We start from the raw sequence: 26976 nt of genomic DNA, 5'->3' as shown, positions 1-26976 counted from the left end.
ACCTCTAAAGAATACTCCATTCAGTAGAATATGAAGCTGGAATTCCTTAACAGAGAACAAAAATCTTCTCTCAAAGAACAAAAATTAGAAAGTCTAGGAAAAACAATAGCAAATATAAGTCAAAATCCAAAAGGTAAGCAAACCAACCTGTGGAATGCTAGAATGTAGGAAAAGTGATTTTTGTCATTAGAGATGTCCTTCAAGTGGCACAGGGGCTGGGACATCAAACCCCTGGAGAAAAAGTTACTACTACCTGACTCAGACATGAACAATATTTACCACGACTGTGCAGATAATCTTTATTAGTTTTCAACTTTCAGAGTCAAGTTTCAGATAAAAGACATTAACTATGGTTACAGATTAGATTGTAAATTTTATGAACCATGATTATATACAAATAAGGTATAGCTGATCACAGCTGAATAGGAAGGTCTTAAAATCCTCATTTTTAAAAATGGGAATTGAGATATACTAGCTAAAACTGATACATCAACAAGAAAAAGTTTGAAAGAAAGGGTTAAAAGCAGTTACCTCTGAAAAGTAGAGTCTGGGCTTAGGGAGTAAATTGATATGGTTATAAGCTCTTTAGGTTAAGTTTTTTGCTCCCCCCCCCTTTTACCATGCATATATTGCACTTTGATTTAACCCTTTGTACACCATAAGCGTCTATAGACGCAACTTGCGGACCTTCCCCACACGCCACGCGTGTCTAGGGCCGCAAACCTCACATATCAACCCTGGTCGCCCAATTTTAAAATCAGACTTGTTAGTGACAAATCTGGGTTTGTAAACAAAATTATGGTAACTTAAATTTGTAAATATCCCAGCGCATATGGGAGAAATTCCAATTCCATATATAGGCCTGTCACTCAGATGCGCGAGAGATAAACACTGAGACGCTTGAGATTTTTTTGTTCATTGTGACACTTGAGATTTGTGTTATCATGAATTTCATGCCTAAAATGGTAAACATGGTGTGCATTCTTCATTACTTTTTACATATTTCGTCTTCGGAGCATCAACAAAATTTAGTGTTTTCGAGGCTTTTCTTGTTGACGGTTTATTTTTATTTTGCACTGGCTTTTGTTGATATTTCTGTAGAATTGAAAATTATTGTTTTATCATTGAATTTGTTGTTGTAATATGTTATATTGTGCAAATAAAATTCAACCCCCATAAATGGCATCAGATGAAGAAATAATTGAACCAAGCACCTCGCAAGAAGATGACATCCTTTATTCAACTCCAGAGTCGGGTGATTTTTTAAATTAAATTCAAAATATCGTGGCGTGTGGGGATGGTTTGTTTTGGACGCGTGGCAGTTAACTGGTTAAAAGCAGTACCTGTTCAAGTTATTTTACTTGTGCCCAAGATAAAGTGTTGTCACTCTATTAGAGCCACTCCTTATGTCTACCTAGGCAGGCCTGTTTACAGGGAATGTTGTGAGTTAGGGACAGTGCCACTCTAGACCTCTCTACCTCAACTAAGCTTCACTTATTTCAAATTTTTCCTTTGTCTGTTAACAGACAGAAAATGAGGATTAAGCATAGGAAATATCTTTTGGGGCTGCCACTTAAAAAATACACATACACACACAGACATCAGGAAATCAAATTTGTATTAGCATTATTTTAGCCAGTGCTTTCTTTAGTCATTCAAATTTATTTCCTTTCTGACCATTATGGTTTTCACCAAAACAGGTTGCCAAAATAATTACCTTTGATTTTATATAGACTGTAAAGTTAGAATACAAAAAGCATATAAACATTTATAAGTACCAAAACATGTATGATGTTATAATTTTATAATGCAAGAAAAGAGGCACAGATAATACAAATAAATTATAAAGAGTTATAATACAACACTTCCTTTGATTATTTATTTAAATCCACAAGGAAAGTAAAAGGAATGCTATTAAGCTTTTATAAACAACAATGAACACAATGGACAGTGTTTTCTTTAATTTCCAGCTCACGTGCCCAGCTTAAGAGGCACTAGAGACAGCCAGCTTCTTCAAATGATCCATGAATACCTGCAAGCTAACGTCATCAGTTAGGATGGGTGCTCCCGTCTCCTGAAATTTAATGATAAAGGTTAATTGGTAGATATCTTAAAAACTATTTAGAATTCATGAATTATTAAGGACTCAGAACATTTATAAGTGCTGCCCCTCTGCTATGTGAACTCCCATCAAACCCCATCCTTTGCCAGCTAATTCATTCAAATGAAGCATCAATTCCTCACAAAACCCTCCCCTGACCCGCTAGGCTCACGCCACCCTGCCAGTAGACAGTTCTGAGCATATGCTCTTCTACTTCCCCTCTCTCCACAGTTCTAATGACTCATTCAGAGTCTGGCTCCGCACCAGGCATAGACTCCTAGAGGCCTGCACACCCTGCCTCTTATCTTCCCCACTACTCTGCCACAGCACCTAGCCCAATCCTCCTAAATGCCCTGCTTACAACAGAAGCTTTTTAATGGTATAGTCACAAATGAGTGAATCAGTATCTCCACTAAAAAGATGGGTATTTGTACTATCAGAAAATTCTTACAATTTAGTGTTAAGGGAAAGAACTGAATAGAAATATCGATTTTGAGTAAGACCCCAAATTTGTTTTTTGTTTTTTTAAAGTAAGAAAGAGCCCAGCTGGCATGGCTTAGTGGTTGAGCACTGGCCTATGAACCAAGAGGTCACTGGTTCGATTCCTGGTCCGGGCGCATGCCCAGGTTGCAGGCTCGATCCCCAGTAAGGGGCATGCAGGAGGCAGCCGATCAATGACTATCTCTCATCATTGATGTTTCAATCTCTATCTCCCTCTCCCTTTCTCTCTGAAATCAATAAAAATATATTTTTTTAAAAATCACAATACCATTAACAATCACTAAAACAAAAAAAAGTGAAAATATATAACACTGAATAAAGAAATCAAAACAGAATTAAAGCGCTGGCCGGTTTGGCTCAGTGGGTAGAACATCGGCCTGGGGACTGAAGGGTCCCAGGTTCGATTCTGGCCAAAGGCACATGCCCGGGTTGTAGGCTCGATCCTCAGTAGGGGGCGTGCAGGAAGCAGCCAATCAATGATTCTCTCTCATCGTTGATGTTTCTATATCTCTCCCTCTCTCCCTTCCTCTCAGAAGTCAATAAAAGTATATTAACAACAACAACAACAAAAAAATATTTAATAAATGGAGAGACACACTGAGTTCATGGATTAGAAGACTCAATATAGTAAAGATGTCAATTCTTTCCAATTGATGTAGAAGTTTGTTTTTTTTTTAAATATATTTTATTGATTTTTTACAGAGAGAAAGGGAGAGAGATAGAGAGTCAGAAACATCGATGAGAGAGAGACATCGATCAGCTGCCTCCTGCACACCCCCTACTGGGTATGTGTCTGCAACCAAAGTACATGCCCTGGACCGGAATCGAACCTGGGACCTTTCAGTCCGCAGGCCGACACTCTATCCACTGAGCCAAACCGGTTTCGGCTGATGTAGAAGTTTAATGAAATTATATCAAAACCCCAACAAGATTTTTTACATACATAGATAATTCTAAAATTCATATGTAAAAGCAAAGAAACTAGAATAGCAAAGACAATTTTAAAAAAGAACAAAATGGGGGGGGGATCAGTCTACATGATTTCAAAACAGATATAATCAAGATTTTGTGGTGTTAGTAGAGGGAGAGAAACATAGATCAATAGTGTTTTTTGCAATAGAGCAAAAAACCCAGAAATGGACTCACACAAATATGCCCAACTCATCTTTGACAAAGATACAAGCAATTCAGTGGAAGAAAGTTAAGCCTTTTCAACAAATGGTGTTTGGTCAATTAGACATCCATTTGCAAAAATTAAAGTTATACCTCATATCTTATACTAAAATTAATTCAAAATTGGTCATGGACTAAAATATAAACATAAAATTAGAAAAACAAACACAGGAGATCTTTAGGATCTAAGGCTAGGCAAAGAATGCTTAGACTTAATACCAAAAGCACAAATCCATAAAAGGAAAAACTGATAAAGTGGATTTCATAAAAATTAAAGTGTGCTCTGTCAAAGACTCTGTGAAGAGAATGTACAGACAAGCTACAAGTGAGAGAAATATACACACACCACATAATCCAACAAAAAACTAGCACCTTTTAAAAAATTTTTCACCTGAGGACATGCTTTTACTGATTTCAGTGAGAGGAAGGGAGAGGTAGAGGAAGAGATATTACCACTGGGGGAAATTGGGTAAAGGGTATAGGGAATCTCTGCATTATTTCTTACCACTGCATATAAATTTACAATTACCTCAAAAAAAGTTTAATTTTAAAAATGTTATAAGAAAACAGAAGGAAAGGAAAGACTCATTTCAGAAAGACATAAATGGTTGGATTAATTGCCCTAACAGGTTTGGCTCAGTGGATAGAGCGTCGGCCTGCGGACTCAAGGGTCCCAGGTTCGATTCCGGTCAAGGGCATGTACTTTGGTTGCAGACACATACCCAGTAGGGGGTGTGCAGGAGGCAGCTGATCGATGTTTCTCTCTCATTGATGTTTTTAACTCTCTATCCCTCTCCCTTCCTCTCTGTAAGAAATCAATAAAATATATTTTTAAAAAAATGGTTGGAATAATTAGATAAAGAAGGAACCAGAGGCTGAAAAGTAAAGAGGACAAGAAACAATGGTGAGCATTTGTGATGCTTTTGCCTTGCCCTCTTAGAAAAGACAAAGGAAGAGAGGGAGGACTTGGGGCAATGCTGCTGTGTCTATGAGAGACAATGGAGGCCACACTGTGGTGCTCTGTCCTCGGGCCTGCACCTGTCATATTATGCTGTGTACTGCAGAAAGGGATCCCACACGGGGTAGACACCCCCAAACCCCAAGCTATGTTCAAAGTTTCCCCCCAGAAAATTTCCCAAGTTATTCTGTCTCTGTGCCAAAAAGAATCCAATTTGAAACTAGTAGGGGTTTTTTTGTTTATTTTTTTAAGTAGCCGGGCCACTTCCCCAAATACCTGACAATTTCTTACCTGTCCCCAAGCATATAGGTTATTGTGTGTCTGAGATGGGTTCACTTTGGACAAAAGGAAGCGAGCCTTAAAAAAAAAGATTTAAAGATTAAAGTGGCATTAATATTAGTATACTAGGGGAGGAAAGTTTTACATTTCTTTTGTTAGAAATTTTTTACTGCACAGGAGTCCATTTCTTTAGCTTACGGCCAATAGCTGCTGATTTATTAGGGCTCCAGAAACACAAAATGTATTTTATTTTGACAATCCTTTACTTTTACACTATCATATTCTGACCGCTCATTTAAAAAGAAGTCATTATTGGAAGTTTATCTGCATGTCAATTTATGTCACTACATAAAATGTTAACCATGCTACTATTTGGATTTGCCATAAAAATGTATCATAAAAACAAATTATTAACCATGCTATTTGAATTTATAGCCATACAAATATATCATAAAAATAACTGAATACCAAAACCAACCTGACTGCCTCCATGCTCTGTGTTAATGTAACGTGGCATTGGGAAGCGAGCTTGCAGAATTTCTTGAGCATCGTCCACTGGTGCCTGCAGAAGGTGCTTGAAGTTTTCATATTCAGGCATGTCCTGGTACCCAGCTTTACGCCACTGGGCTATGGTCTACACCAAAACAAACAAATCAAAACTGTGGAAACACTGGAACAATAGCCTTCTTTGACACTTCTGACATTCTAATACCACCTCTCCACTCCCAAACTTGCTTCCAGTGAAGAAGCCTTACGTCAAGAATGACAAGTTTTGCACAGCCAGCATGGCTCAATGGTTAAGCATCGATCTATGAACCAGGAGGTCATGGTTTGATCCCCAGTCAGGACACATGCCCAGGTTGCAGTCTTGATCCCCAGTGTGGGGTGTTCAGGAGGCAGCCAATCAATGATTCTCTCATCATTGATGCTTCTATCTCCCTCTCCCTCTCTCTTCCTCTTTGAAATCAATAAAATATTTTTTGAGGGGGAATGGGAAGAATAACAAGTTTTCCCCTGCCTGTGTGGGTCAGTGGTTAAGCACTGACCTAAGCCAGCAGGCGGACATCCCCCGAGTGGTCCCGGACAGTGAGAGGGCACAGGCTGGGATGCGGTGCACGAATGTCATGCACCAGGCCTCTAGTATCTTATAAATAAGCTGAAGTGCTTTCACATGTGAACTGTTAATCTAATATCAGAAAGAGAATTCTCTTTAGATGCTTCCTTCTGCAGCCTCTTCTCCCTTCTGAGAGTTTTCAGTACCATTTTCTAGGTCTTAATTTTTTGACTGACTGGTGGCATGGAAGAAATTACCATAAGCTAACTTGGGTCATAAGAACACCACCTACCAGCAGACTTAGAGCTTTGGGAGGTGAGAACGATGTTACACTGTCTTTGTCATTAGAGCCAACCACTTGCAAACAGAAGGTGCTCAATAAATGCACGAACTTATTGTTCTTAAAGGAACCAGTGGGAAAGGCAGCTGGTCACAAACAGCCTTTGGTCTAGGACCATTACTGATGGCTTACCATCTGTGGGTAAGTGGCTGGCAAACTGGGTGTTAATACGCTGAAAAAAGTTTAAAGTTATACAATGCTCATTAGTATTAGAAAATGAATTCTAAGTTATTAACAGAATTCTGAAACACAATTTGTATGTTTTCAAGACATCTGAAATCATTTCTTTTTTCTTTTTTTTGAAATCATTTCTAATGTACAGACACTAGGAAGTCAAGTCAACCACCAAAGCACTTACTGTAGGTAAAGAATGCACAATAGAAGAAAAAAAGTATCTCCCTGAATATAATGCTCAGTTAAAGAATTTTCGTCAGAGGAACCTTTCCCTTTCTTAGGGAATGAGCCACCTTGAGAAAGAAATGGACTCTGTCCTAAAAGCCATCCATAGTCCTCCTAGAGGCCCACGGGCCCAGCCTAAGGTTCACTGCGCCACGTTATCTCAAATAAAAACTTCAGTCCCAAGCACGTGTTTACTACTAACTCTAACATAACTCTGAAAGGGTAATAGTACATATAAGTTTAATGAGGAAAAGTAACGAATCTTGCCTGACAACTCAGAAAGCAATAACTTATGGTGATTTGAAAGGACCACCTGAGATTTATTTACAGCAAATATCACTGAAATTACTAATATACAAATACCCCAGGGACCTGAAAAAATATTTTATTCACTAGAATAAAAGCCACTGTACTCATTATAATAAACTATGGGTTTCCTAAGCCCATATTCTTGTTGCAAATGCATAAAATCCTAAATTAATAAGAAAGTAAAAACAATAGTAAGAAAAGACATTAAAATATCATCTTACCTCACCAAGATAAATGACAATTTGGAAGAAAGTATCCATCAGCAAAATTCTGTCAGCTAGAATGCTGCTACTGTCCAACAGTACTGGCTAAAGAAAAAGGGAGAGAGATGACATTGGTCTTCCTTGGTCCCCACGTGGCCAGAACAGCAACCACTGGCACCAGGTGCGGTGGCTCGCAGCTTCTTCTTGTCATTCCCACTTTCTGCTTCGTGACTTAACAGTTCTAAGTCTCAGCTTTGTAAAAGAAAGAAGCTCCAAACAACCCCTCATGAGTTGGGAAGGGAGATTGATGACATCTTTTGCTCTAGGAACCAAAAAGTTATTCCAAACATTCTGTTTTATGCTGACAAAGGATTTTATCTATCAGAGACACATTCTCTCAAACCCACTACAACTGCGGATGACACAGAGGGATGGCTATATGAAAAAGCACAGCTTTTAATACAAGTTTGGAAAGTTTACTGCAAAATATTTTTTTAATGATTTTCATTTCAGTAATAAAAGTAACTTATACTTATTAAAGGAAATCTGAACCCAATGACAAAAAAATATTGATAGTTTAGTTTATTTCCATATAGTTTTTACTAGGAAAATCTTGTGGACTTTTTAGAAAACATAATTTAGAAAAGTCCCTATCTTAATTTTTTTTCATGTAACATTTTTAACATAAGGATGTATCTATTTTATGATGTTACATAAACTGTGAATATTTCTTAGATTACTTTTTTTCCCTACTATTGAGCATTTGGATTGTTTTCAAATTTTCTATTCTAATGGTTCATTTACTATTTCTTTGAACAAAGCCTTTTCTGTATATAGGAATATATTCTTCAGAGAGAATACAAGACATGGAATTACTGGGTCAAAGTATCTGAACACAATGAAAAAAGTACCTACCCATTTTTTAAGTTTTTCACTTGTAATCCTGCCTTCCACAGATAATAGCTTTACATGCCCGTGACTTTTTCATATATATATTTAAGACTCAGAAATAATGCTTAACTACTATAAAGACCCAAAAGTTTTCTTTTAGTTTTGCTCTATGAGTAAATTTGCTAGAAAAAAAAATACAGTAAAACTTCAATACAATGGGCTAATTCAGGCAAGGGGGTGTCTGTTCAAGCCAAAAGTCTGGCCCGCCTGGTGGGGCTCAGAGGTTGAGTGTTGACCCAGGAACCAAAAGGTCGCTGGTTTGATCCCCAGTAAGGGCACATGCCCGGTTTCGGGCTCGATCCCCAGTGGGGGGCATGCAGGAGGCAGCTGATTGATGATGTTCCTCTCTCATTGATTTCCCTATCTCTCTATCCCTCTCCTTTCCTTTCTAAAAATCAATATTTAAAAAAAAAAGCCAAAAGTCCATTATATGATAAAGTAGGTTTTCCAAATGTGTATGTTTAAAAATGGACAATTTAGTTTGTGTACCTGTTTTCACTTATATAGACATATTTGTGGAATTAAAACTAAGTATGTATGAAAAATTTAATTTCATAGAAAAGTTTTCTATATATATTACAGTAATTTTACATTTATACTGAATAAGTCTAGTAAGTGCATGCATTCACCAGTTACCAAGAGTAAGCAAATGCACATGGCTGGGGCATTAGTGCAAGTACATCACTAGCACGTCTTAAAAGTGCTGTAGGGCCGAACTGGTTTGGCTCAGTGGATAGAGCGTCAGCCTGCGGACTCAAGGGTCCCAGGTTCGATTCCGGCCAAGGGCATGTACCTTGGCTGCGGGCACATCCCCAGTAGGGAGTGTGCAGGAGGCAGCTGATCAGTGTTTCTCTCTCATCGATGTTTCTAACTCTCTATCCCTCTCCCTTTCTCTCTATAAAAAATCAATAAAATATATTTTTAAAAAAAAGTGCTGTAGAAAGTCACACATGTGACAAAACAACCAATTACCGTAAACAATGCACTGTGATCACTCGCTAATCATTCCCTGAATGTTGTTTAGGAGCAGTGACACCTGAATTTAAATAGGTACACTATAGCTGTAGATATGTAATATTTATTTATGTCAGTGAAATTACTAGTGTTTTGTCCAACATATGGCCTATTGCTAAAATTTGTTAAAAATAAGTGAATTAACCCCTTCCCCGGCAGAAACGTGTATACTCGTTTTCACAAAATGTTCTTTTTCAGTCGTCGACGAGTATACTAAGAAAATATGGTAAAAAAATATGGTTTATAGGAAGACGAGTTACAAACTGTTTTCATAACCAGCATCAAAAATACTATATAGAACCAAAATAAAAAAATTAGTCTGAAAAAGAAACGTTTTTAACAAAAAAAATTGTTGGGGAAGGGGTTAATAACCAAAAAATAAGCATTTTAAAATTAACTGGGAGAAAGGCATTCGCGTAAAACCTTACCTCTGGTGGTCCATGGAACGAATAGGAGTAGAGAATGGGCTGGATCATGATGAGGGACTGGGTCAGATCCTGTCTGGCAAAATGGTGTCTGTAGTACGACGACTCATCAGGACTGTTGTTAAACACTTGAAGAAACGGAGATCTTCTCAGATGGAACATGAACTGCATTCACAAAGAAAAAGAGACAAACGCATGTAGCTGTAAACTTAGACACCCAAGAATAGACTTGCTTTAGATCTCCGAAGCAGGAGAACCCAGACTTTAAGAAAAAGGCCTCTGGGTTCATAAAACAGAGAAAAAAATGCTGGTACCAGGGGCTGAGGGAAGAGGGAAATGGAAAGTTGTTGAATGGGTATAGCACTTTTGTTTTGCAAGATGAAAAGTCTATAGATTTGTTGCACAGCAATGTGAATATGACTAATACTAAACAGTATATATAAAATTGGTTAAGATGGTAAATTTTGTGTGTTTTTAATAATTCGAAAATTTTTAAAAAGTATTTTTAAAGGGTGGGGGAAGTCTCTGGGTGTGTCGAAGGTTGCACATAAAATGGGCAAGATAAAGCGTTTATTTCTGTAGTCACTGGGTTGGGTTGCAGAGGCAGAATGTTTGCTGTCAAAGGGTCACAGTCCAGTGGGGAAAAGGCACATTTGGGGCAGCATGTTTTGAGCCCCTGTACAGGCGAGTACTGCTACAATGGGGCGGGGCTGGAGAGTCAGCAGGAGACTTTGTCACAGTAACAGCAAATGAGAGGTTAGAGCTCAGACAGGCTAGTATGTGGAGTGAGGTATGTAAAGGAGAGAGGGACAAAATGATGAAGGTGGAGAGGTTTGTGCTTTACCCTGAGAATTAGAAGGTGGAGGGCAGACTTTTAACTCACTCTGAAGAGTTACCAGAACATGGAACTCAGCTGCCTTGAGAACTATAACGCTTCCCGAGAGTCCACATATTGAAGCATTGTTCCTAAATGATTATCACGGCTGACGTTCCATGCGTCCTATGTGCAAGGCATAAAGCACTTGACAAGAAGTATGCAATCCTTCCAATAAGCCCATGAGGTAGGTTCTCTTACCATCCCTAGTTTACACATCAGGAAACCAAGTGGTAGGTAGGCAACTTGCCCAGGGTTACCCGCTACTAAGTGGCAGAGCCAGACTCTAATTCAGACCCTTGGTTCAGCGGCTGGGCTCTTGACCTCTATCCTAGATGCCCCAAGAGAGGGGATCTTAAAACCAACTTATTCAGTGGTTGTCATACTATGTGTGCTCCTGAGTTTTAGTGAAACCACAAGGCCCTGGGAGTGAGGTGGTGGAGTACTGTGGTGGGGCCCAGTGGGTCAGGTGGTGCCTGGGCAAACTAGAGCAGCACTGGCTTTTAAGATAGTCCTCTGGAAAGAAGGGTTACACAGCTGTACAAAGACTCCAGACCAACTCCTTCCTTTTAAAGAGGAAACCAGCATTCACAGGGGTCTGGGACCTCATCCAAGATCAGCAGCAGCAGAGCCAGTGCTGGAACTTGGCCCTGATTCTGGCTCTTTCTACAACACTGCTCAGCCTCAACTGCTCAGGCACAGGCCGGAGAAGAGGCACACATCAGGTACCACACAGCCCTACCCTGGGCCAGGGGTCGAGTGAGGGGACCTCTGAGCCCCTTTTAACCCTAAGAGTCAGAGCCATACAAGTTCATGATTGAAAACTGTGTCCACTTTCCAAAGCACATTTGGAAGGATAATGCACATTTGGATATCTAGGTCCGCTTTTTTCAAATTTATTCCTCATAAAGGTGTCTCTGAGGGAAGATGAAATAAAGTTGAGTTTGCTTCCAGTGCTGGAAAAGCTGCACCAACGAGGAGCCTAGCCTGAAAGGCCCAGGCCCCAGCTGTGGAGCCATGGCTCACGTTTACAAAGCCCTAAATACTTGACTGGCCTCAGCCCATGTAACCCCCACAGCCACCCACTGAGCTAAGCTCTAGTTTCCTCATTTAAAAATGGGGATGAAGGTTCAGAAAAGGTAAATGTCCAGATCTCTGACAACTACTTTAGGTTCCCCCCACTACCCCTCCTTTCCCTTGTCCAACGGCTCCCAAATGCTTAGTTTCTGCAAAAAGCAGTTATTTACAGAAGCTGCTTATTGTTGCTCCTAGTCATGATGCAGCATAATAACCATGGACATATCATTAAACATCTGTCAAATTAACATGGTCTCCTTTATTATATTCATCTTCCTATGTGCTTCATTTTTTTGTTTGTTTGCTGCTGAGGTAGATGACTGTCCACCCAGAACTTCTACAAATTAGAGATATTTGTTGGGGCCTTATAGAACGATCCTGTTTTGCCTTTCCATGAACGTCTATACAGTTATTTCCTCTTCTTTGAGTGCCATCTCTGTCTTCTGTAGGGCTCAGGAACTGCCTCTCACAGAGACAAGTGAACAACCTTCATCTCCTGTAACCTGAGTCGCAAAACATACCAAGTCTTCACTTTGCCCTGAGAACCGCGAGTTTTATTTCTATCACAATTTATTCTTCTATTATTATTTTAGAAATGTATATTACTTACCTGAGGATACAGAGAGAAGGAATCTGATAACCTAAAAGAAGTGGGATCTTCCTTGTTATACTGTCCAAACTTCTGACACTGTTGAGAGAAAACAGCAAAAAGCAGGAGGAAAACCCTAAGTCAGTGTCACCTGGAAAAATCCTTGCAGTAAGAGCTACATTCCAATTTCAACTCTGCCGCTGACTGACTGTGAGTCCCAGACCAGCACTTCGCAGCCACAGACAGGCAGACACATCCCCCGAGTGTTGTTAAAATGCAAATTCTGGTTTGTCAGACTGGGGAGGGACTGGGGATCCTACATTCTAACCAGCACCCAGGCCAGGCTGTCCAAACACCACTCTGACTAGTGAGAGGCTAGATGAGTTCTCAGGCATCCCTTCCATTAAAAACAAACAAGCAAGCCCTGGCCGGTTTGGCTCAGTGGATAGAGCGTCGGCCTGCGGACTGAAGGGTCCCAGGTTTGATTCCGGTCAAGGGCATGTGCCTGGGTTTCGAGCTCGATCCCCAGAAGGGGGCGTGCAGGAGGCAACCGATCAATGATTCGCTCTCATCATTAATGTTTCTATCTATATTAGAGAATCAGGCTGCCCCCCTTCCTGCCTGAAATCAATAAAATATATATATATTAAAAATGAAGCCCTGCCCTAGAGCGTCGGCCTGTGGACTCAAGGGTCCCAGGTTCGATTCCAGTCAAGGGCATGTACCTTGGTTGTGGGCACATCCCCAGCAGGGAGTGTGCAGGAGGCAACTGATCGATGTTTCTTTCTCATCAATGTTTCTAACTCTCTATCCCTCTCCCTTCCTCTCTGTAAAAAATCAATAAAATATATTTAAAAAAAAAGAAGCCCTAACCGGTTTGGCTCAGTGGGTAGAACGTTGGCCTGCGGACTGAAGGGTCCTAGGTTTGATTCTGGTCAAGGGCATGTACCTTGGTTGCGGGCACATCCCCAGTGGGGGATGTGCAGGAGGCAGCTGATCAATGTTCCTCTCATCGATGTTTCAAACGCTTTATCCCTCTCCCTTTCCCTTCCTTTCTATAAAAAATCAATAAAATATATTTTTTTAAAAATGAAAACAAAGAAACAAACAAAAAACCCTCCAAGACCATGAAATATTGCCTACTATTTATCAGCTTTGATGTTCCACCACTCTGTAACTAAATTTTCTTCCTTTCAAAGGCAAATTTATGAACAATGTTTTCTCTTTCTGCCTTTATTTCCTTTTAATTTCACACATTTCCTCTGGCCATTAGAGAATCAGGCTGCCCCCCATTTAAAGAAAGCCCATCTCTGACATTCACCTTCTTCCCACCAAATCTGATGTCTCTGCAGTTCTCCTCTTCCTGAACCCCTAACACTCAAGCCAAGTGACTCCCCACACTCCTGGCAATTTTCTCCTTTAGCAGTTTAAATAGCACTTTCCTATTTTCCTTCAACTCTCCAACCCCTCTCTGCCTTCTTCAACAGCCCCTAATTTTCCTACTGCAACTGAGGGCTCCTTAGAGGTTAGTTCTTGGCCCCCTGCTACCATCCTCATTCTTCAGCTACAAAATGAACACTAGAGCCAGACCAATATCATCCAAATTCCTCCTCCACGGCCGGTGCTGACCTCCACCTGACTATAGGATCGCTCTCTGTGGACACACTTTGCAATTTCTCATTGAGCCTATTAAAAATAAGTTAAACTCTTACACTAAAAAAAGATTCACCTTTCTCCATCTTAATGCTGCTCTCCTTTTCTATTTTTCTACCTCACCTTCATTCTTGCATTTATCCACCCTTAGAACTTGAGTCAATGCTGATTTTTCTGTTTTTTAATTTCACATATAGTTTCACCAAGTTTTATCAATTCGTTCTTTAGAATTCATTCTGATTCCAAACCTTCTTCCACTTTAATTGTACTGCTGCCACCCTGGTCTTGCCTCCCTTGAGCCTGCAAACCCCTCCCCATCAGTCTCCTTAATAGTGTAGTCTTTTCTCTTTCCAAATTTACCTCGTATGGCATTGGTAAATGTAAATACAAGAATCATGCTGCTATCACACCCCTGCTTGGGAACCACACCTAAGTTCCCTTTCTCTCTAACGTTAAGGCAATGACAACTTTAAAACGAAGACATAATTAAGCTGCACTTTCACTGCCTCTCTCCCCACTGCACGATCTGGCCTCTGTGAGAACCGTCTAGCCAATGTCCCCAGCATAAGCTGAATGCACAGCCATCTCCCACAGGCTTGGGCCCTCCACTTGGCAAGCCTTGCCTTGTTCTCTCCTACTATCCCACTCATTATTAAAAGACTTGATTCATGGCTCACTTTCCACATAAAGCCAACCACTTGCTCAAGTTTCAAATTGTGTTTGAAATGTTGATACTCCTTGGAGGAAAAAAATGGTTCTGCGAAACAGCAAGGGCAAGCAAAGAGCTAAGCAAAGTTAAATATGTTTCTTTACTGGGCTTTCAGTGCCTCTGATCATAAATACCTGCCGTGAATTCCCAAGACAGTAAAAGTATGAGGCATGACAGTTACTGATTTATTGCCTCGTGGCTACAAACTCACCCTTTCTGCCTGGGTCCTTTAAAAACGTTTCCTCTGCGAGCTGGCACAGTGCTGATCTTTGTCAGAGAGGGTGCTGGAGGCAAGGGTTTGCTTCTGGGTTCCCGTGTGTTCAACCCAGCAGCAGCGTTATGGCTTCCCCAGGCCCGGCTCCTGGAGCACATGGCAGCCAGCAGCTACCCCACAGCTTTTCCTCAGCCTCCAGTTTTTCATCTAGTTCAAGAGGGTGAATTTCTAGGCACAACACCATGGCACTTCTCTGCCTAAGACCCAATGAACCATGGCCATGCCCTCACACCTAGGTCTAGACAAGCCTGGGGGCAGGGGGTGTAGGGGGGGCTCTTCCTTGGGTGCTCTACCTCAGCCTTGAAGCAGTGGCTGTGCCTTTTACCTGCTATACCTATATTATTTTGCATTCTCTTCACATCTTACTACACAGCCCTCATTATTTCATTATTCCAGTTCCAAGATAGTAATTCTTGATATAAACTTTTCCCTATTGAGATTACTGTGTGGTTGTATTCTTCTGGTTAGATCCAGAATGACACATTAGACAGCTCCCTACACTCACTGGCCATGGACCCCTATTTAAAAAAAAAAAAAAAAAATCTCCAAGATCTGGATCGAAAATACAGAACACAGCATTCACAGTGACTCATCTAAATCAACTCTCAAATACACAGATTTGCATCATTCTCTAAATGTCCTGTGCGTGTTGTTTCTTCCCAACTATAATGTAAGCCCTTGAGGAAAAATGCCTATTTAATACTTATCACTCTCAGAATGTTCAGTGTTTGGTATTTACCAGGTAAGCAACTGATAAATTCTGGTTGACCTTGTTTGCTAAAAGTAGAGCAGAGCCCTGACTGGTGTGGCTCAGCAGCTAGAGCGTCAGCCCACGGACTGGAGGGTCGAGGGTTCGATCCCCAGCCCCGGTCGGGGTGTGTGCGGGAAGCAACCAATCAATGTGTCTCTCTCACATCAATGTTCCTCCCCCTTTCTCTTTCTAACCTTCCCACCTCCCTTCCATTCTTTCTTAAAATCGGTGGAAAAAATATCCTCTGGTGAGGATGAACAAAAAACAAAAAAAGAGAGAAGGGGAAAAAAAATAAACAAAAAAGTAGAGACCAAGATGGAACTTAGAGCCATAGTTCCCAACTTACCAGTCGAATGAGTTGTCGGTCCAGCCACCGGAGTATATCAGGCCCCTCCTCTGACTCCGCTCGGAAGACTCCCAGCCGGGCCATCAAGACTGCTGCAGCCTCCTGGTCAAATGCTGCTTCTATGTGTTTGAACTGACTCTGTGCATCTGCCCAACTGACAATCCCAGAGTTAATACATGCTTATTACTGAAGAGATCAGAAAGCCAGCCTCACTAAGATAAAGAAACCTAAGTCCTGTTCCTTCATCTAAAACAACACAAATTCAAACTGCACTGTCAGTAAAGAATCACAGCAGTTTTACACTCATTTTCTTTTACCCTCATGTGATTTCTGAAGGCCATAGTACAAAAGAAAATTATAGAGAACTTCCCAATATTCTACAAGACATCATGAAAATAGATACCCAAAAGATACCAGTGTTCCTTCCTCTAATTCAATCTTACAAAAATCTAAGTCTTTACAAATTCACAAAATGTCTTCCCTGGCATCATGGTAAAGAGGATGAGCACATATACAAGTTTTCCATATGAATAAAGACAATATGAACAAAGCTAAAAGACAAAAGATAGATCAGGAACAGGTATAAGCAACAAACAAAATATACAAAGAGTCCCTGCAAATCAATAAACAAGGAAAAATACAAGTTTTATAAAATGGGCAAAGGCTATCACAGAAGAAATACATCTGCTCAATAAGCAGGGAAAGTGATCAACCCATTGATAAATGAAATAATACATATAAAAGTGACATATTGCTCTATATTTGCATGTTAAAGATTAGTAATACCATCCTATATAATAAAAGGCTAATATGCAAATTGACTGAATGGTGGAACGACCAGTCGCTATGACGCACACTGACCACCAGGGGGCAGATGCTCAATGCAGAAGCTGCCCCCTGGTGGTCAGTGTGCTCCCACAGGAGGAGTGCCACTCAGCCAGAAGCCTGGCTCATGACTGGTGAGTGCAGTGGCAGTGGTAGGAACCTCTCCTGCCTCTGTGGCAGAGCTAAGGATGTCCGAATGCTGGCTTAGGCCCACTCTCTGTGGGGAGCTATCAGACAGATATCCCCCAAGGGCTCCTGGACTGTGAGAGGGCACAGGCCGGGCTGCGGGAGCTCCCCTCTCCACCACCCGAGTGCATGAATTTCGGGCACCAGGTCTCTAGTTATTAATAAGAAGCCAGGTTATTCTCCTTATACTACTAAGGAAAACACAAATTAACTTAAGTAGTTTTGCAGTATCCAAAATTCCACTTCTATGAAATGACTGGAAAGAAATACTCATGTACACAAAGACCTAAAACTATGAAGGCAGCACTGCTGGAAGGAAGGTAAGACCTGAAATGGCCTTTAGTAAAGGAGTGGTACATCCCATCCAAACCATGTAACAGCCATTAAAATGAATGAGTTAGCACCTTATCATGCGATTGACAAAGAAGTCCTTGATACATTATTTTTTAAAGGACTGTCCGTGTCCTTTTTTAAATTAATTCTAGGGGGTGGGGGATGGAGACAGAGAGTAACATCGACTGGCTGCCTCTTGCATGCCCTGGACTGAGGATCAAGCCTGCAACCCAGGCATGTGCCCTGAACAGGAATCAAACTGGTGACCTTTTGGTGCACGGGGAGATGCTCATCTAATTGACAAATTATCTTTCATAGGGCAAAACACTGGTCAGTAGCTCAACAGAAAGGAAACTGGGTCTGCTCACTTTCGGGCAATGGTAGTCACACGGATGCGTCTCTGGGTGCTGGAGTGTTGATACTGCGTGACAAACTGGATGGCACCTCGGCCTCCTTGGGGGATCGGGGCGTTGTGCTGCAGGGTGAGAGGCCATACACTGCGTTACTGTTATAGACATGACTCAAACGCAACAGTCAGAGCCCATTGGGCTCTTCCTGAAATGATTGACATGGTGGTGACAGTGAGGTTCTTGAATTTTGAATGGTATACTTATGATTTGTACATTTTATTCTTTATAATTTTTACCTCAATAAAAAAAGAACCAAATTCAAATAAATACTGACATCAAGTTAATGTTATGCATACTGAAATGTTTGGGGATGAAACACATTGATGGCTCAATTTGCTTAGAAATGAATAAAAAATAAGGTGGATTGATGAATAGGTAAATATGCGACAAAGCAAATACAGTAAATGTTAATTATGGGATCTAAGTTGTGGGTATATGAATATTTGCTGTACAATTCTTTTAATTTTTTACGTTTTAACTTTTAAAAAATAAAATATTGGGGAAAGAACACACCCAAAAATTCACTAATAAAAAGAATTAAAGAAAAAACCACCAATATAACAATGGCTGATAAAAGCCATTACTCTTCTAAGACCTTATCAGTTCAACAATAAAGTGAGGAAAACAATCTGCTGCCTAACTCTGAACAAACCCTGGAGGGAATTAAAGAGGCCATGCCAGACGGGCAGCATCACTCTGTGCAGAAAGAAACCAGAGGCCACCAGTCCTGTAATAAATTAGAAAACACAACAACGAGACACAAACACTCATGAAGAAATCCAACTCACCTGATTGACTACTTCAAAGTAAATGCCGAGTGTAGATGTGGCATCCAGGGCACAGATTTTCCACTGACTTGTGCCACCGACACCAAGCTCCTAAGGGCGAGAAGAGGAATTAAAACAAAACAAAAAAGCTACTCCTGTTGTTAAATGCTGATGAAGAAGCACAGACACTGAAAAGGATAGGGCACTTAGAGTATCTCATTCCAAATGAAAATTTAACTGAAAAAGTACAATTATGAATCATAGTATGGTTTAACATTTATATTTACAGTCCTATGAGCTTTTTGTACTGGTATTCTGATCAATTATCATTAATCATAAAATATATCTGTATATTTACATGTACAAACACATATACATACACTACGGCACCTAACACTAAAGTCAAATGAAAGAAACAAATCATGGCTGGGGAAAAATAGGAGAAAAGAAAAATAACTATCTTCTTAGCTTGAAAGTTTTATGCACTTCTTTTATCATTACTAGAACAAGAAATACTTACAGAATGTTAGCTATTAAATATTCATTTTTAATCTAATTCCTTTGTGCAAAAGTTACATATAAGTTCTTGGTAAAAGAACTGATATTTTAGTGGTATGAAGGCTGCTTTGTTAAAAAAATTAATTTCAGAGAGAGAGAGAGAGAGATAGAAACATCAATGATGAGGTGAGAATCATTGATCAGCTGCCTCCTGCACCCCTCACTGAGGATCAAGCCTAAAACGAGGCATGTATGTGCCTTGACTGGGAATCAAACCATGACCTCCTGGTTCATGGGTCCACGCTCAACCACCGAGCCACACCGACAAGGCTGAAGACTGCTTTTAATTGACTAGTTGAATGACTCCAGTGATAAATATGAGGTTCACTAAAATGTGAGCAGTATCACTGTTTTAAGCATGCCATCTGGAAGAAAATGCTGTAGGTATCAAAGATACCTAGAATCACCTACTGAGATAACTAGACTCTGAAACATACATGCTATCCTTCTAGAGATAGCCAGTATTACACATTTTAACACACCTCATCAATATGAGGAATGCCATGGCCCTAGCTGGTTTGGTTCAGTGGATAGAGCATTGGCCTGCGGACTAAAGGGTCCTGTGTTCAATTCTGGTCAAAGTCACAGGCCCAGGCTGTGGGCTTGGTCCCCAGTAGGTGGCATGCAGGAGGCAACCGATCAATGATTCTCTCTTATCATTGATATTTCTCCCTCCCTTTCCCTCTCTCTCCCTCTCTGAAATCAATAAAAATATGAAAAAAAAGAGGAAAGAGAAATGCCATGTTTAGAAAGTAATGTGATTATGCATTAAGAGTCATGATATCACTTTTTTTTTCCTTGCAAAAATATTTTAATAAGTATTTCTCCGAGGCAAGCTGGGACAGTTTGTGAAAAGCCAGCTGGCCCAGATTATAGAAAGCTCTGGGGTGCTGGTATTTCAGTTGCTGGTTCAAGGGCAAATTCATGAGATTTGGAAACAGAGGAGCAAGTGGAAGGGATGATGGAAATTGATGCACCCAAGGCATAAATTTGAGTCCCCAGAGATAAGGCCACTTTCTAGATAACTTTCTGCAGAAGAAAGGAAACTGAGAAGAGCTAATGTTTAGTCAACAGAGATGAGGGTGGGGTTCATGGAGATTAGAACAGAGCTAAAAGGCTGTCAAAGAGAGAAATGTCATATGAGGCTTGAGCTCCTGGGTTGATGGGGTGCTCAGGTCCATGCTGAGGTCTGTCCAGTTCAACTGGATTTTAATGTACTGCCACCTTTGAGGCCCTGCATGAGCGTTTCAGATACCCACTCCTCCTCACACAAACCCCCTCCCTGCATGGCCCTTACCTTTGTCTGTGAGATGCCAGAGAGCCCTGGAGCACCTCACAGCCCTTTCCACTCAACACAGGTACCCTCTTACTCCTGTGTTTCAGGTTGTAATTTCCTCCTTCATGCAATCCCATGTCCCTTTCAGTGTTCTTCTAGGATCCAGCAGCATTATTAAAATTCTCATCTCTTTCCTGTTATTTCTAGAGGTCTGGGGTGGACTTGAAGGCTTGTACATATGATCAATCCACCATCTTCGATACCATATTGACCCTTCTGCTTTCTACTTTCTAAAAAATCCTTAAATAACATGCTCGATGACATGCTCTCTCAATTTGCAACCTACTAATTTGCATGATACTTTAAATGTATCTTTGCTGTCATTTCAATAGAATCTTGAGTATATACATTCATGCCATCGTTTCAAATGGAAGTTTCTAAAGTGACTCTGGGCTCCGGCAGAGGGAGGGCAGAGCGAACTAGAGTCACGTGAGGAGAGACTGGGGTTTGTGGTTCTGAGGAGAGAGCTGAAAGGACAGCTGCCAGAATTCCTGTACTGAGTCCCTCTCCCACACCTCAGAGGCCATCTTTCCTGGGTGGAGCACTCCACTCCATGATGTTACTTCTATGAATCCACCGAAAGTGCACGCTATCAGGTGAGTAGAGCTGATATCAGTGTGGTCTTGATATAAAGCCATGTCAGAAGCCGATGTACCTAGCCACAGGACCAGCAATCTCAGGGAAGTAATGGTCAGAGGGGAAAGGGAAGATTCTGAAGTGAAATTACATAGCAGCTCTAAGATGGAGAGTGGAGAGAACAAACTCTGTTTCATCAATCAGTGTCAGTGAAGCGAGACTGTAAAATGGATGGATTTGTGGATATTAGTCTTCCCTTTTAGTGGCATTTCTAAAAGCAGGTAACATATGCTGAAAGAGCCACACCCAGGAAAAATGGTAAAGAAGAAAAAGAAGCTTGCGTGCCTTTCTTGCCTGGCTAACCCATTCTCCCGAATTTCACTCCATACCTACCAGCTCAACTTTTAATATATGAAATTTCTGAAAGTTTCAAATGAGGAATCAAGGGGTTCAGAGTATGCTACCCCAAAATATACCACTCTCATACAAGGATTATTTTGAGCTGAAGAATTGAAAAAGAGCAGACACAAGAAAAACTCTCTGCCTTCCCCTCTCTACCAGGAAGGGCAGAAAGATTTTTAAAAAATATGTTATTTATTGATTTCAAAGAGGAAGGGAGAAAGAGATAGAAACATCAATGATAAGAGAGAATCATTGATCAGCTGCCTCCTGTATGCCCCACACTGGGGATGGAGCCTGCAACCTGGGCATGTGCCCCGACCAGGAATTGAACCGTGACCTCCTGGTTCATAGGTCAATGCTCAACCGCTGAGCCACACCACAGTCAGGCAGCAGAATGATTTTTAATCACCAAGGACAACATTAGATGCTTATCAGCCCAGAGGAATCTACAGAACAAACCTTGCTGAAATAACCTTACCTTCCATTAGTTCCTCCCATATATCTACTTTTTCACAATTTGACACCCTAAAAGCTCAAAGTCCCTTTTCTCTGTCTTGTCACTTCTACAAATTTATTGTTCTTTTATTAAGATGATACTAGTTCCAAGTTCTAACCAGCCCTTTGAGTTACTCATCACTGAGTACATATGTGTGATATGTATATGTGTGTTACACATATTAATAAACTTGTTTGTTTTCCACTTGTTAACAGGTCTTTTGTCAGTCTAATTTGCAGAGCCCCAGTCAATGAAGCTAAGAAAACTTTTTTCTTCCCCTATAGCTCCAAGGCCTAACATGGCCACAAACCCTACAGAGCTCCAAAGGTATATTTTTTCAAATTCCTTACATGAGCATTTGCCCTGCTTTTATCAGAGGAACTATAATGATTCTCTCTCATCATTGATGTTTCTATCTCTCTCTCCCTCTCCCTTCCTCTCTGAAATCAATAAAAATATATATATTTTTAAAAAGTTAACAATTACTGATTCTGAATGGTGGGTATACAGGAGTTCATTATACTTTTCTTTACACTTCTCTGCATGTTTGAAATTTTTACTCAAGGAACACAAATGCCTGCTTATACAAGTGTCATCCACTGCCCAATCAACTCAAAATGCTCTGTGAGAAGGGAGACAAAGGTATTATCTCTAAGAGCAACAAGCATAGGGGTTTATTACTGAAAGATTTTGCTGAATGCTTACCTTGTGCTAACTATAATGCTTTGTGATTCGTTGACCCAGTGACCCAAACATGGGTAGTGGGGTCAGAGGGACCTACACTCTAGCTCTTCCATATCAGCTCTAACCCTGAGCAAGATACTTAACCTCTCGGTTCCTCCTCACTGACCCAGTGGTTCTCAACCTGTGGGTCTCGACCCCTTTGGCAGTCGACGACCCTTTCACAGGGGTCGCCTAAGACCATCCTGCATATCAGATATTTACATTCCGATTCATAACAGTAGCAACATTACAGTTATGAAGTAGCAATGGAAATAACTTTATGGTTGGGTCACAACATGAGGAATTGTATTTAAAGGGCCAGAAGGTTGAGAACCACTGCTTTAGACAGATAGACAAGTGGAAATAAAACCCCTCTCAGAGTTGCAGCATCTTTAGCCTTTCTCTCAGCAGCAGACACATCCAAACAAGTAACACAAGGCAAGGTCATCAAGCTCCGACATTTCTTATGGGCTAATCCCCAGGGCACAGGAGGTAAGGGTAATGGAGAAAGTTTTCCTTACATTTTCTGACACACATGGTCCTTTCACATTCAGAGATACACAAGGACCAATGGCTCCTGCAATCTTAAGTTCCCGAGAGGTCTGAAACAGAATTAAATAAGAGTATAAAGTTAGAAATCATTGAGAACCACCCTGCTCTCACTAAAGCCTAGAGGAAAAACGTGGCAGCATTATCATTCCACCAAGAGGAGATCCCACATGGATCATGGTACAACTGCTCTTACAAGCTTTTCCAGGGCCACTGTGATCTGATTAAAACTCTGGTAAAAATCCTCTCTTAGAAACTGTATTATCTTTGTTCCAAAGTTGATGCAACATTTTCAGCTTACTCAACATTGAAATTATTGTACACATTGTACAATTCTACTAACAATACTACATTCTTTTCTAATTCCATGTGTATAGTCATAATTATTTACAACTTCTAATCTGTGCATATACTGCTTTGTGTTGCTTTAAAAATAACTAATTCAGGTGCTCTCCCTCTCAGGAGCACGCTTACACCTCTTCCCTCTCAGGAATACATCTCCTAAACTCTTTTGAGTCCCCAAGAGACTTGCAAACAGAGAAGCAATGGGGAGCAGCAACTTGTCCCGGGCTAACTCCCCTGAACTTGTCCCCTTTTCTCTGACTTTCCCGTGGGCCAAAGCAGCCCCACCTGGGTTCATTTCTTTCCTGTAACATTTCTAGAGAGCCAAAGCAGCCCCAACAGTTGCTTCTTCTATCCCTAGCCCTTCCTTATTTCACTGTCCCCAGCTTTAATAAACACACTCTCAAAATCAGTGGGGGAAAAAAGGAAAGAAACAAAACAAAACACTTAATTCATGAACTCCAACATGAGACAAGACCAACAAACACACTTAAGACTTTTTAAATGAAATTCACTTTAGCAAAGTTCATACTTCTTCATATTAAAAAAAACAACCTCAAACATTTGAGAACATTGTTTGAAGTTTAACGAAGATGATTTAACAATCATCTCCAAATCTCAAAGTACCGATTTCAATCGTATGTTCTAACAGCCCCTTTTAATGTTTTTGCCATGATTTATAGTCAAGTTTATAGGACCCTATCAGTCCTAATGGAAAAACAAAACCCAAACACACACTGCACTATTTTAGAGCGCCCTGGCTTCAATTCGGGCAGACACTTAACATAGACCAAGGTTCTGTGCATGCAGTGCCCCATACCGATAGCTGGGAGCATGCTCCACACTGTGTGGCTGCCTCTGTGCTCAACTCCCCACTCCTTCTAAGCCTACTGTCCTAGAACAGAGCCTACAGGAGGGCCAGACAACTCTTTGTTTAGGACATTAATATACAGGCCGTCCTCAGGAAGCCAAGGGATAGGAAAAAAGGGGACATCTGTAATATTTTCAACAATAAAGATACATTTTTTAAAAAGGAAACAAAGGAATAGAATGAATACACCTTGTTGACAACCTTTTAATTTACCTTTGTCTCATAGGTTGGGGTTTCCACAAGTCTGACTACTAAATAAGTAAGAACACTATTCTTCCATTAAAGTTTTAACAGTTTACTGTACCTTTACTTCTAAAGTAGCACCAAATGCCATTCGGAAATCTCCATTAAAGTCTTTACTAAAAATTCTTTGGAATGTCTGCTTGAAGAGAGATGTGTTGAAAGAATCTCCCATCACCATGTAGCCTCTAGAAAAGAAAAAAAGTTAGTATTTAGAATGCCTGAAAGCCATTCAGATATTCCCTCAGTACTTACAAACAAGAATTTAAAGAGGAAGGAAGAAAAAAAAGAAACCGTGTTCATAAAAGCGCTAACTTAAATGGAAACAAAAAATTCAATTTGTATTTAGAAAAGACACTACTTTTAAAACATAAAGAAAAGAATACTTTAGAATAGTTCTGTGTCTCGATCACTGTGGTAGTTATACAAATCTATAGGCATGGCAAAATCTCAGAATTACACACACTCACATGCTTGTAAAAACTGGTGAAATCCAAGGTCTGTAATAGAGCTAACTGTATTGTGTCAATGTCAATTTCCTAGTCTGACATTGAACTCTATATTTATATAAGATGGTACCACTGGGAGTGGACAGATGAACTACTTTGTCCTTTTTTTTTAACAATTTGTGAACCCACAATTATTTCAAAATAAAAGTAAAAACAAAACCAAAACCAAAACCCAAACATCCAATCAATAAACCCAAGGGTGCAGGTTTTAATAGGTCATCTACTGAGAAAACATCCCCAACTCTTCTCACAATTCTTTGGTATGGAAAAATACCCAGGCCGGTGGGAAATCCTTTTCAGTTTAATTCAATGCCTCAAAACAGTGAACCCCTGGCTTTACATGACTTAGTTTTCTAGTTTGCAAATATCTCTATTCATCTCTTTTTGAAGTTACAGAATAACATTGTTTAAAATTTTGGTATTACGTCCTAGCTGGTGTGGCTCAGTTGGATGAGCATTATTACATGCACCAAAAGGTCACTGGTTTGATTCCCAGTCAGGGCACATGCCAGGGTTGTGCACTGGATCAGGTGGCAGCAGAATGATGTTTTCCTCGCTCTCTCTCTCCCCGGTCCCCCCACTTCCTCGCTCTATGAAATCAATAAAAACATACTAGAAAAAAAATGTCAGCATTTCATGTTATTTGGGCAGATGAGCACAGCTTGATGCAGATTATGCCTCCAGCATTTAAATAGGATCTCAAGCCCTAGTCAGTGTGGCTCAGTGGGTAGAGTGTCTGCCCTTGAACTAAAGGGTCCCGGGTTCATTTCCCAGTCAAGGGCATGTACCTTGGTTGCAGACTCATCCCCAGCATCCCAGTCCCAGCTGCGGGTGTGTGGGAGGCAACCAATTGATGTGTCTCACATAGATGTTTCTCTTTCTCTCCCCCTCCCTCCCACTGTCTCTAAAAATTCAATGAAAAAATATTCTCGGGTGAGGATTAACAAATCAAAAAATTTAAGGCCAATAAATATAAGCTCCTCCTCCCCCAAATAAACAGAATCTCAGAATAGGGAAGAATACAAGATAATCTGGTCCAGCTATTTCAGTGTCTAACTCCTCCACTGATAGTGACTGCTATTTGGCCCCAAATATCCACCCTCCCCACCTTCATTATCATGAGATCCATGGTTTCCTGGAATAAAGACTGTTTCCCAGACTGCTTTTCATGTGGCTGTGACTCAGCTTTGCCTATTGGAACTGGCCTTTATGATTTAAGGAGGTGGGGATGTTCCTTCAGGAAGGGACATGTGCTTCTTCAACTCTCCTCCTTCCTGCTGTTATAACATGGCTAGAGCTCAGCAACTATCTTGAACCAGAGCTAGCACATTAAGGTAGTGGAGCAGCACAGGATCCTTAGCCCCTGATAACGATAAAATCAATATACCTGCCCTGCTGCCTACCTCCAGTGAGAGAGAAAAATCTGTTTGGGGTTTTCTGCCACAATCACACAAACCTAATACTGACTCACACCCACCCTCTACCAAAACACCTGCCAGGTTATCATCCAGATCAGACGCTTCCACCATCAGGAGCTTACGCCCTCCAGAGGAGTCCATTCCATGCTTAGACAGTGCTGACTGCTAAGAAAGGTCTTCCTTTACACTGAGTCAAATTCTGTTTCCGAGCAGCTTCCACCCTGGTTCAAGTTCTACCCTTTGGTCACATACAGATCTGATTCCTTCTCCACTGAACAGGCCTGCAATTGTTGAATATAGCTTTCACACCTCATCTGTCTTCTAGCTCCTTCAATCATTCTCCACATGGCATAGTTTCAGGCCGTCTCCATCACTGCTCCATTTTAAATATCTCCAGTTCCTCTATACACCCAGTTTGAACTGAAATGCTCAGAATGAAAGATGATACAATGGAG

General features: G+C 40.7%; 1 protein-coding gene across 3 annotated transcripts in view; it reads right to left on the bottom strand.

Annotated features, from left to right (window-relative positions):
* Positions 1-285: 285 nt before the first annotated feature.
* SEC23B (Sec23 homolog B, COPII coat complex component) overlaps positions 286-26976 on the bottom strand; it is a 46185-nt gene continuing 19494 nt past the window's right edge. For all 3 annotated transcript variants that reach the window (XM_006776139.2, XM_015572040.1, XM_006776140.2), the window contains exons 10-20: positions 24659-24782; positions 23114-23194; positions 18523-18612; positions 17693-17799; positions 15981-16134; positions 12269-12346; positions 9711-9872; positions 7336-7422; positions 5491-5646; positions 5025-5090; positions 286-2074 (exon numbers count right to left, since the gene is read on the bottom strand). In XM_006776139.2, the coding sequence (XP_006776202.1) occupies positions 1985-2074; positions 5025-5090; positions 5491-5646; positions 7336-7422; positions 9711-9872; positions 12269-12346; positions 15981-16134; positions 17693-17799; positions 18523-18612; positions 23114-23194; positions 24659-24782 (1195 nt within the window). In that variant the 3' untranslated portion in view covers positions 286-1984. The remainder of the gene's footprint in view (positions 2075-5024; positions 5091-5490; positions 5647-7335; positions 7423-9710; positions 9873-12268; positions 12347-15980; positions 16135-17692; positions 17800-18522; positions 18613-23113; positions 23195-24658; positions 24783-26976) is intronic.

This window comes from Myotis davidii, unplaced genomic scaffold (assembly GCF_000327345.1).
Source record: "Myotis davidii unplaced genomic scaffold, ASM32734v1 scaffold608, whole genome shotgun sequence".
Classification (NCBI taxonomy): domain Eukaryota; kingdom Metazoa; phylum Chordata; class Mammalia; order Chiroptera; family Vespertilionidae; genus Myotis; species Myotis davidii.
The sequence above is the reverse complement of the archived record's forward strand: the minus strand, read 5'-3'. Positions and strand labels throughout refer to the sequence as shown.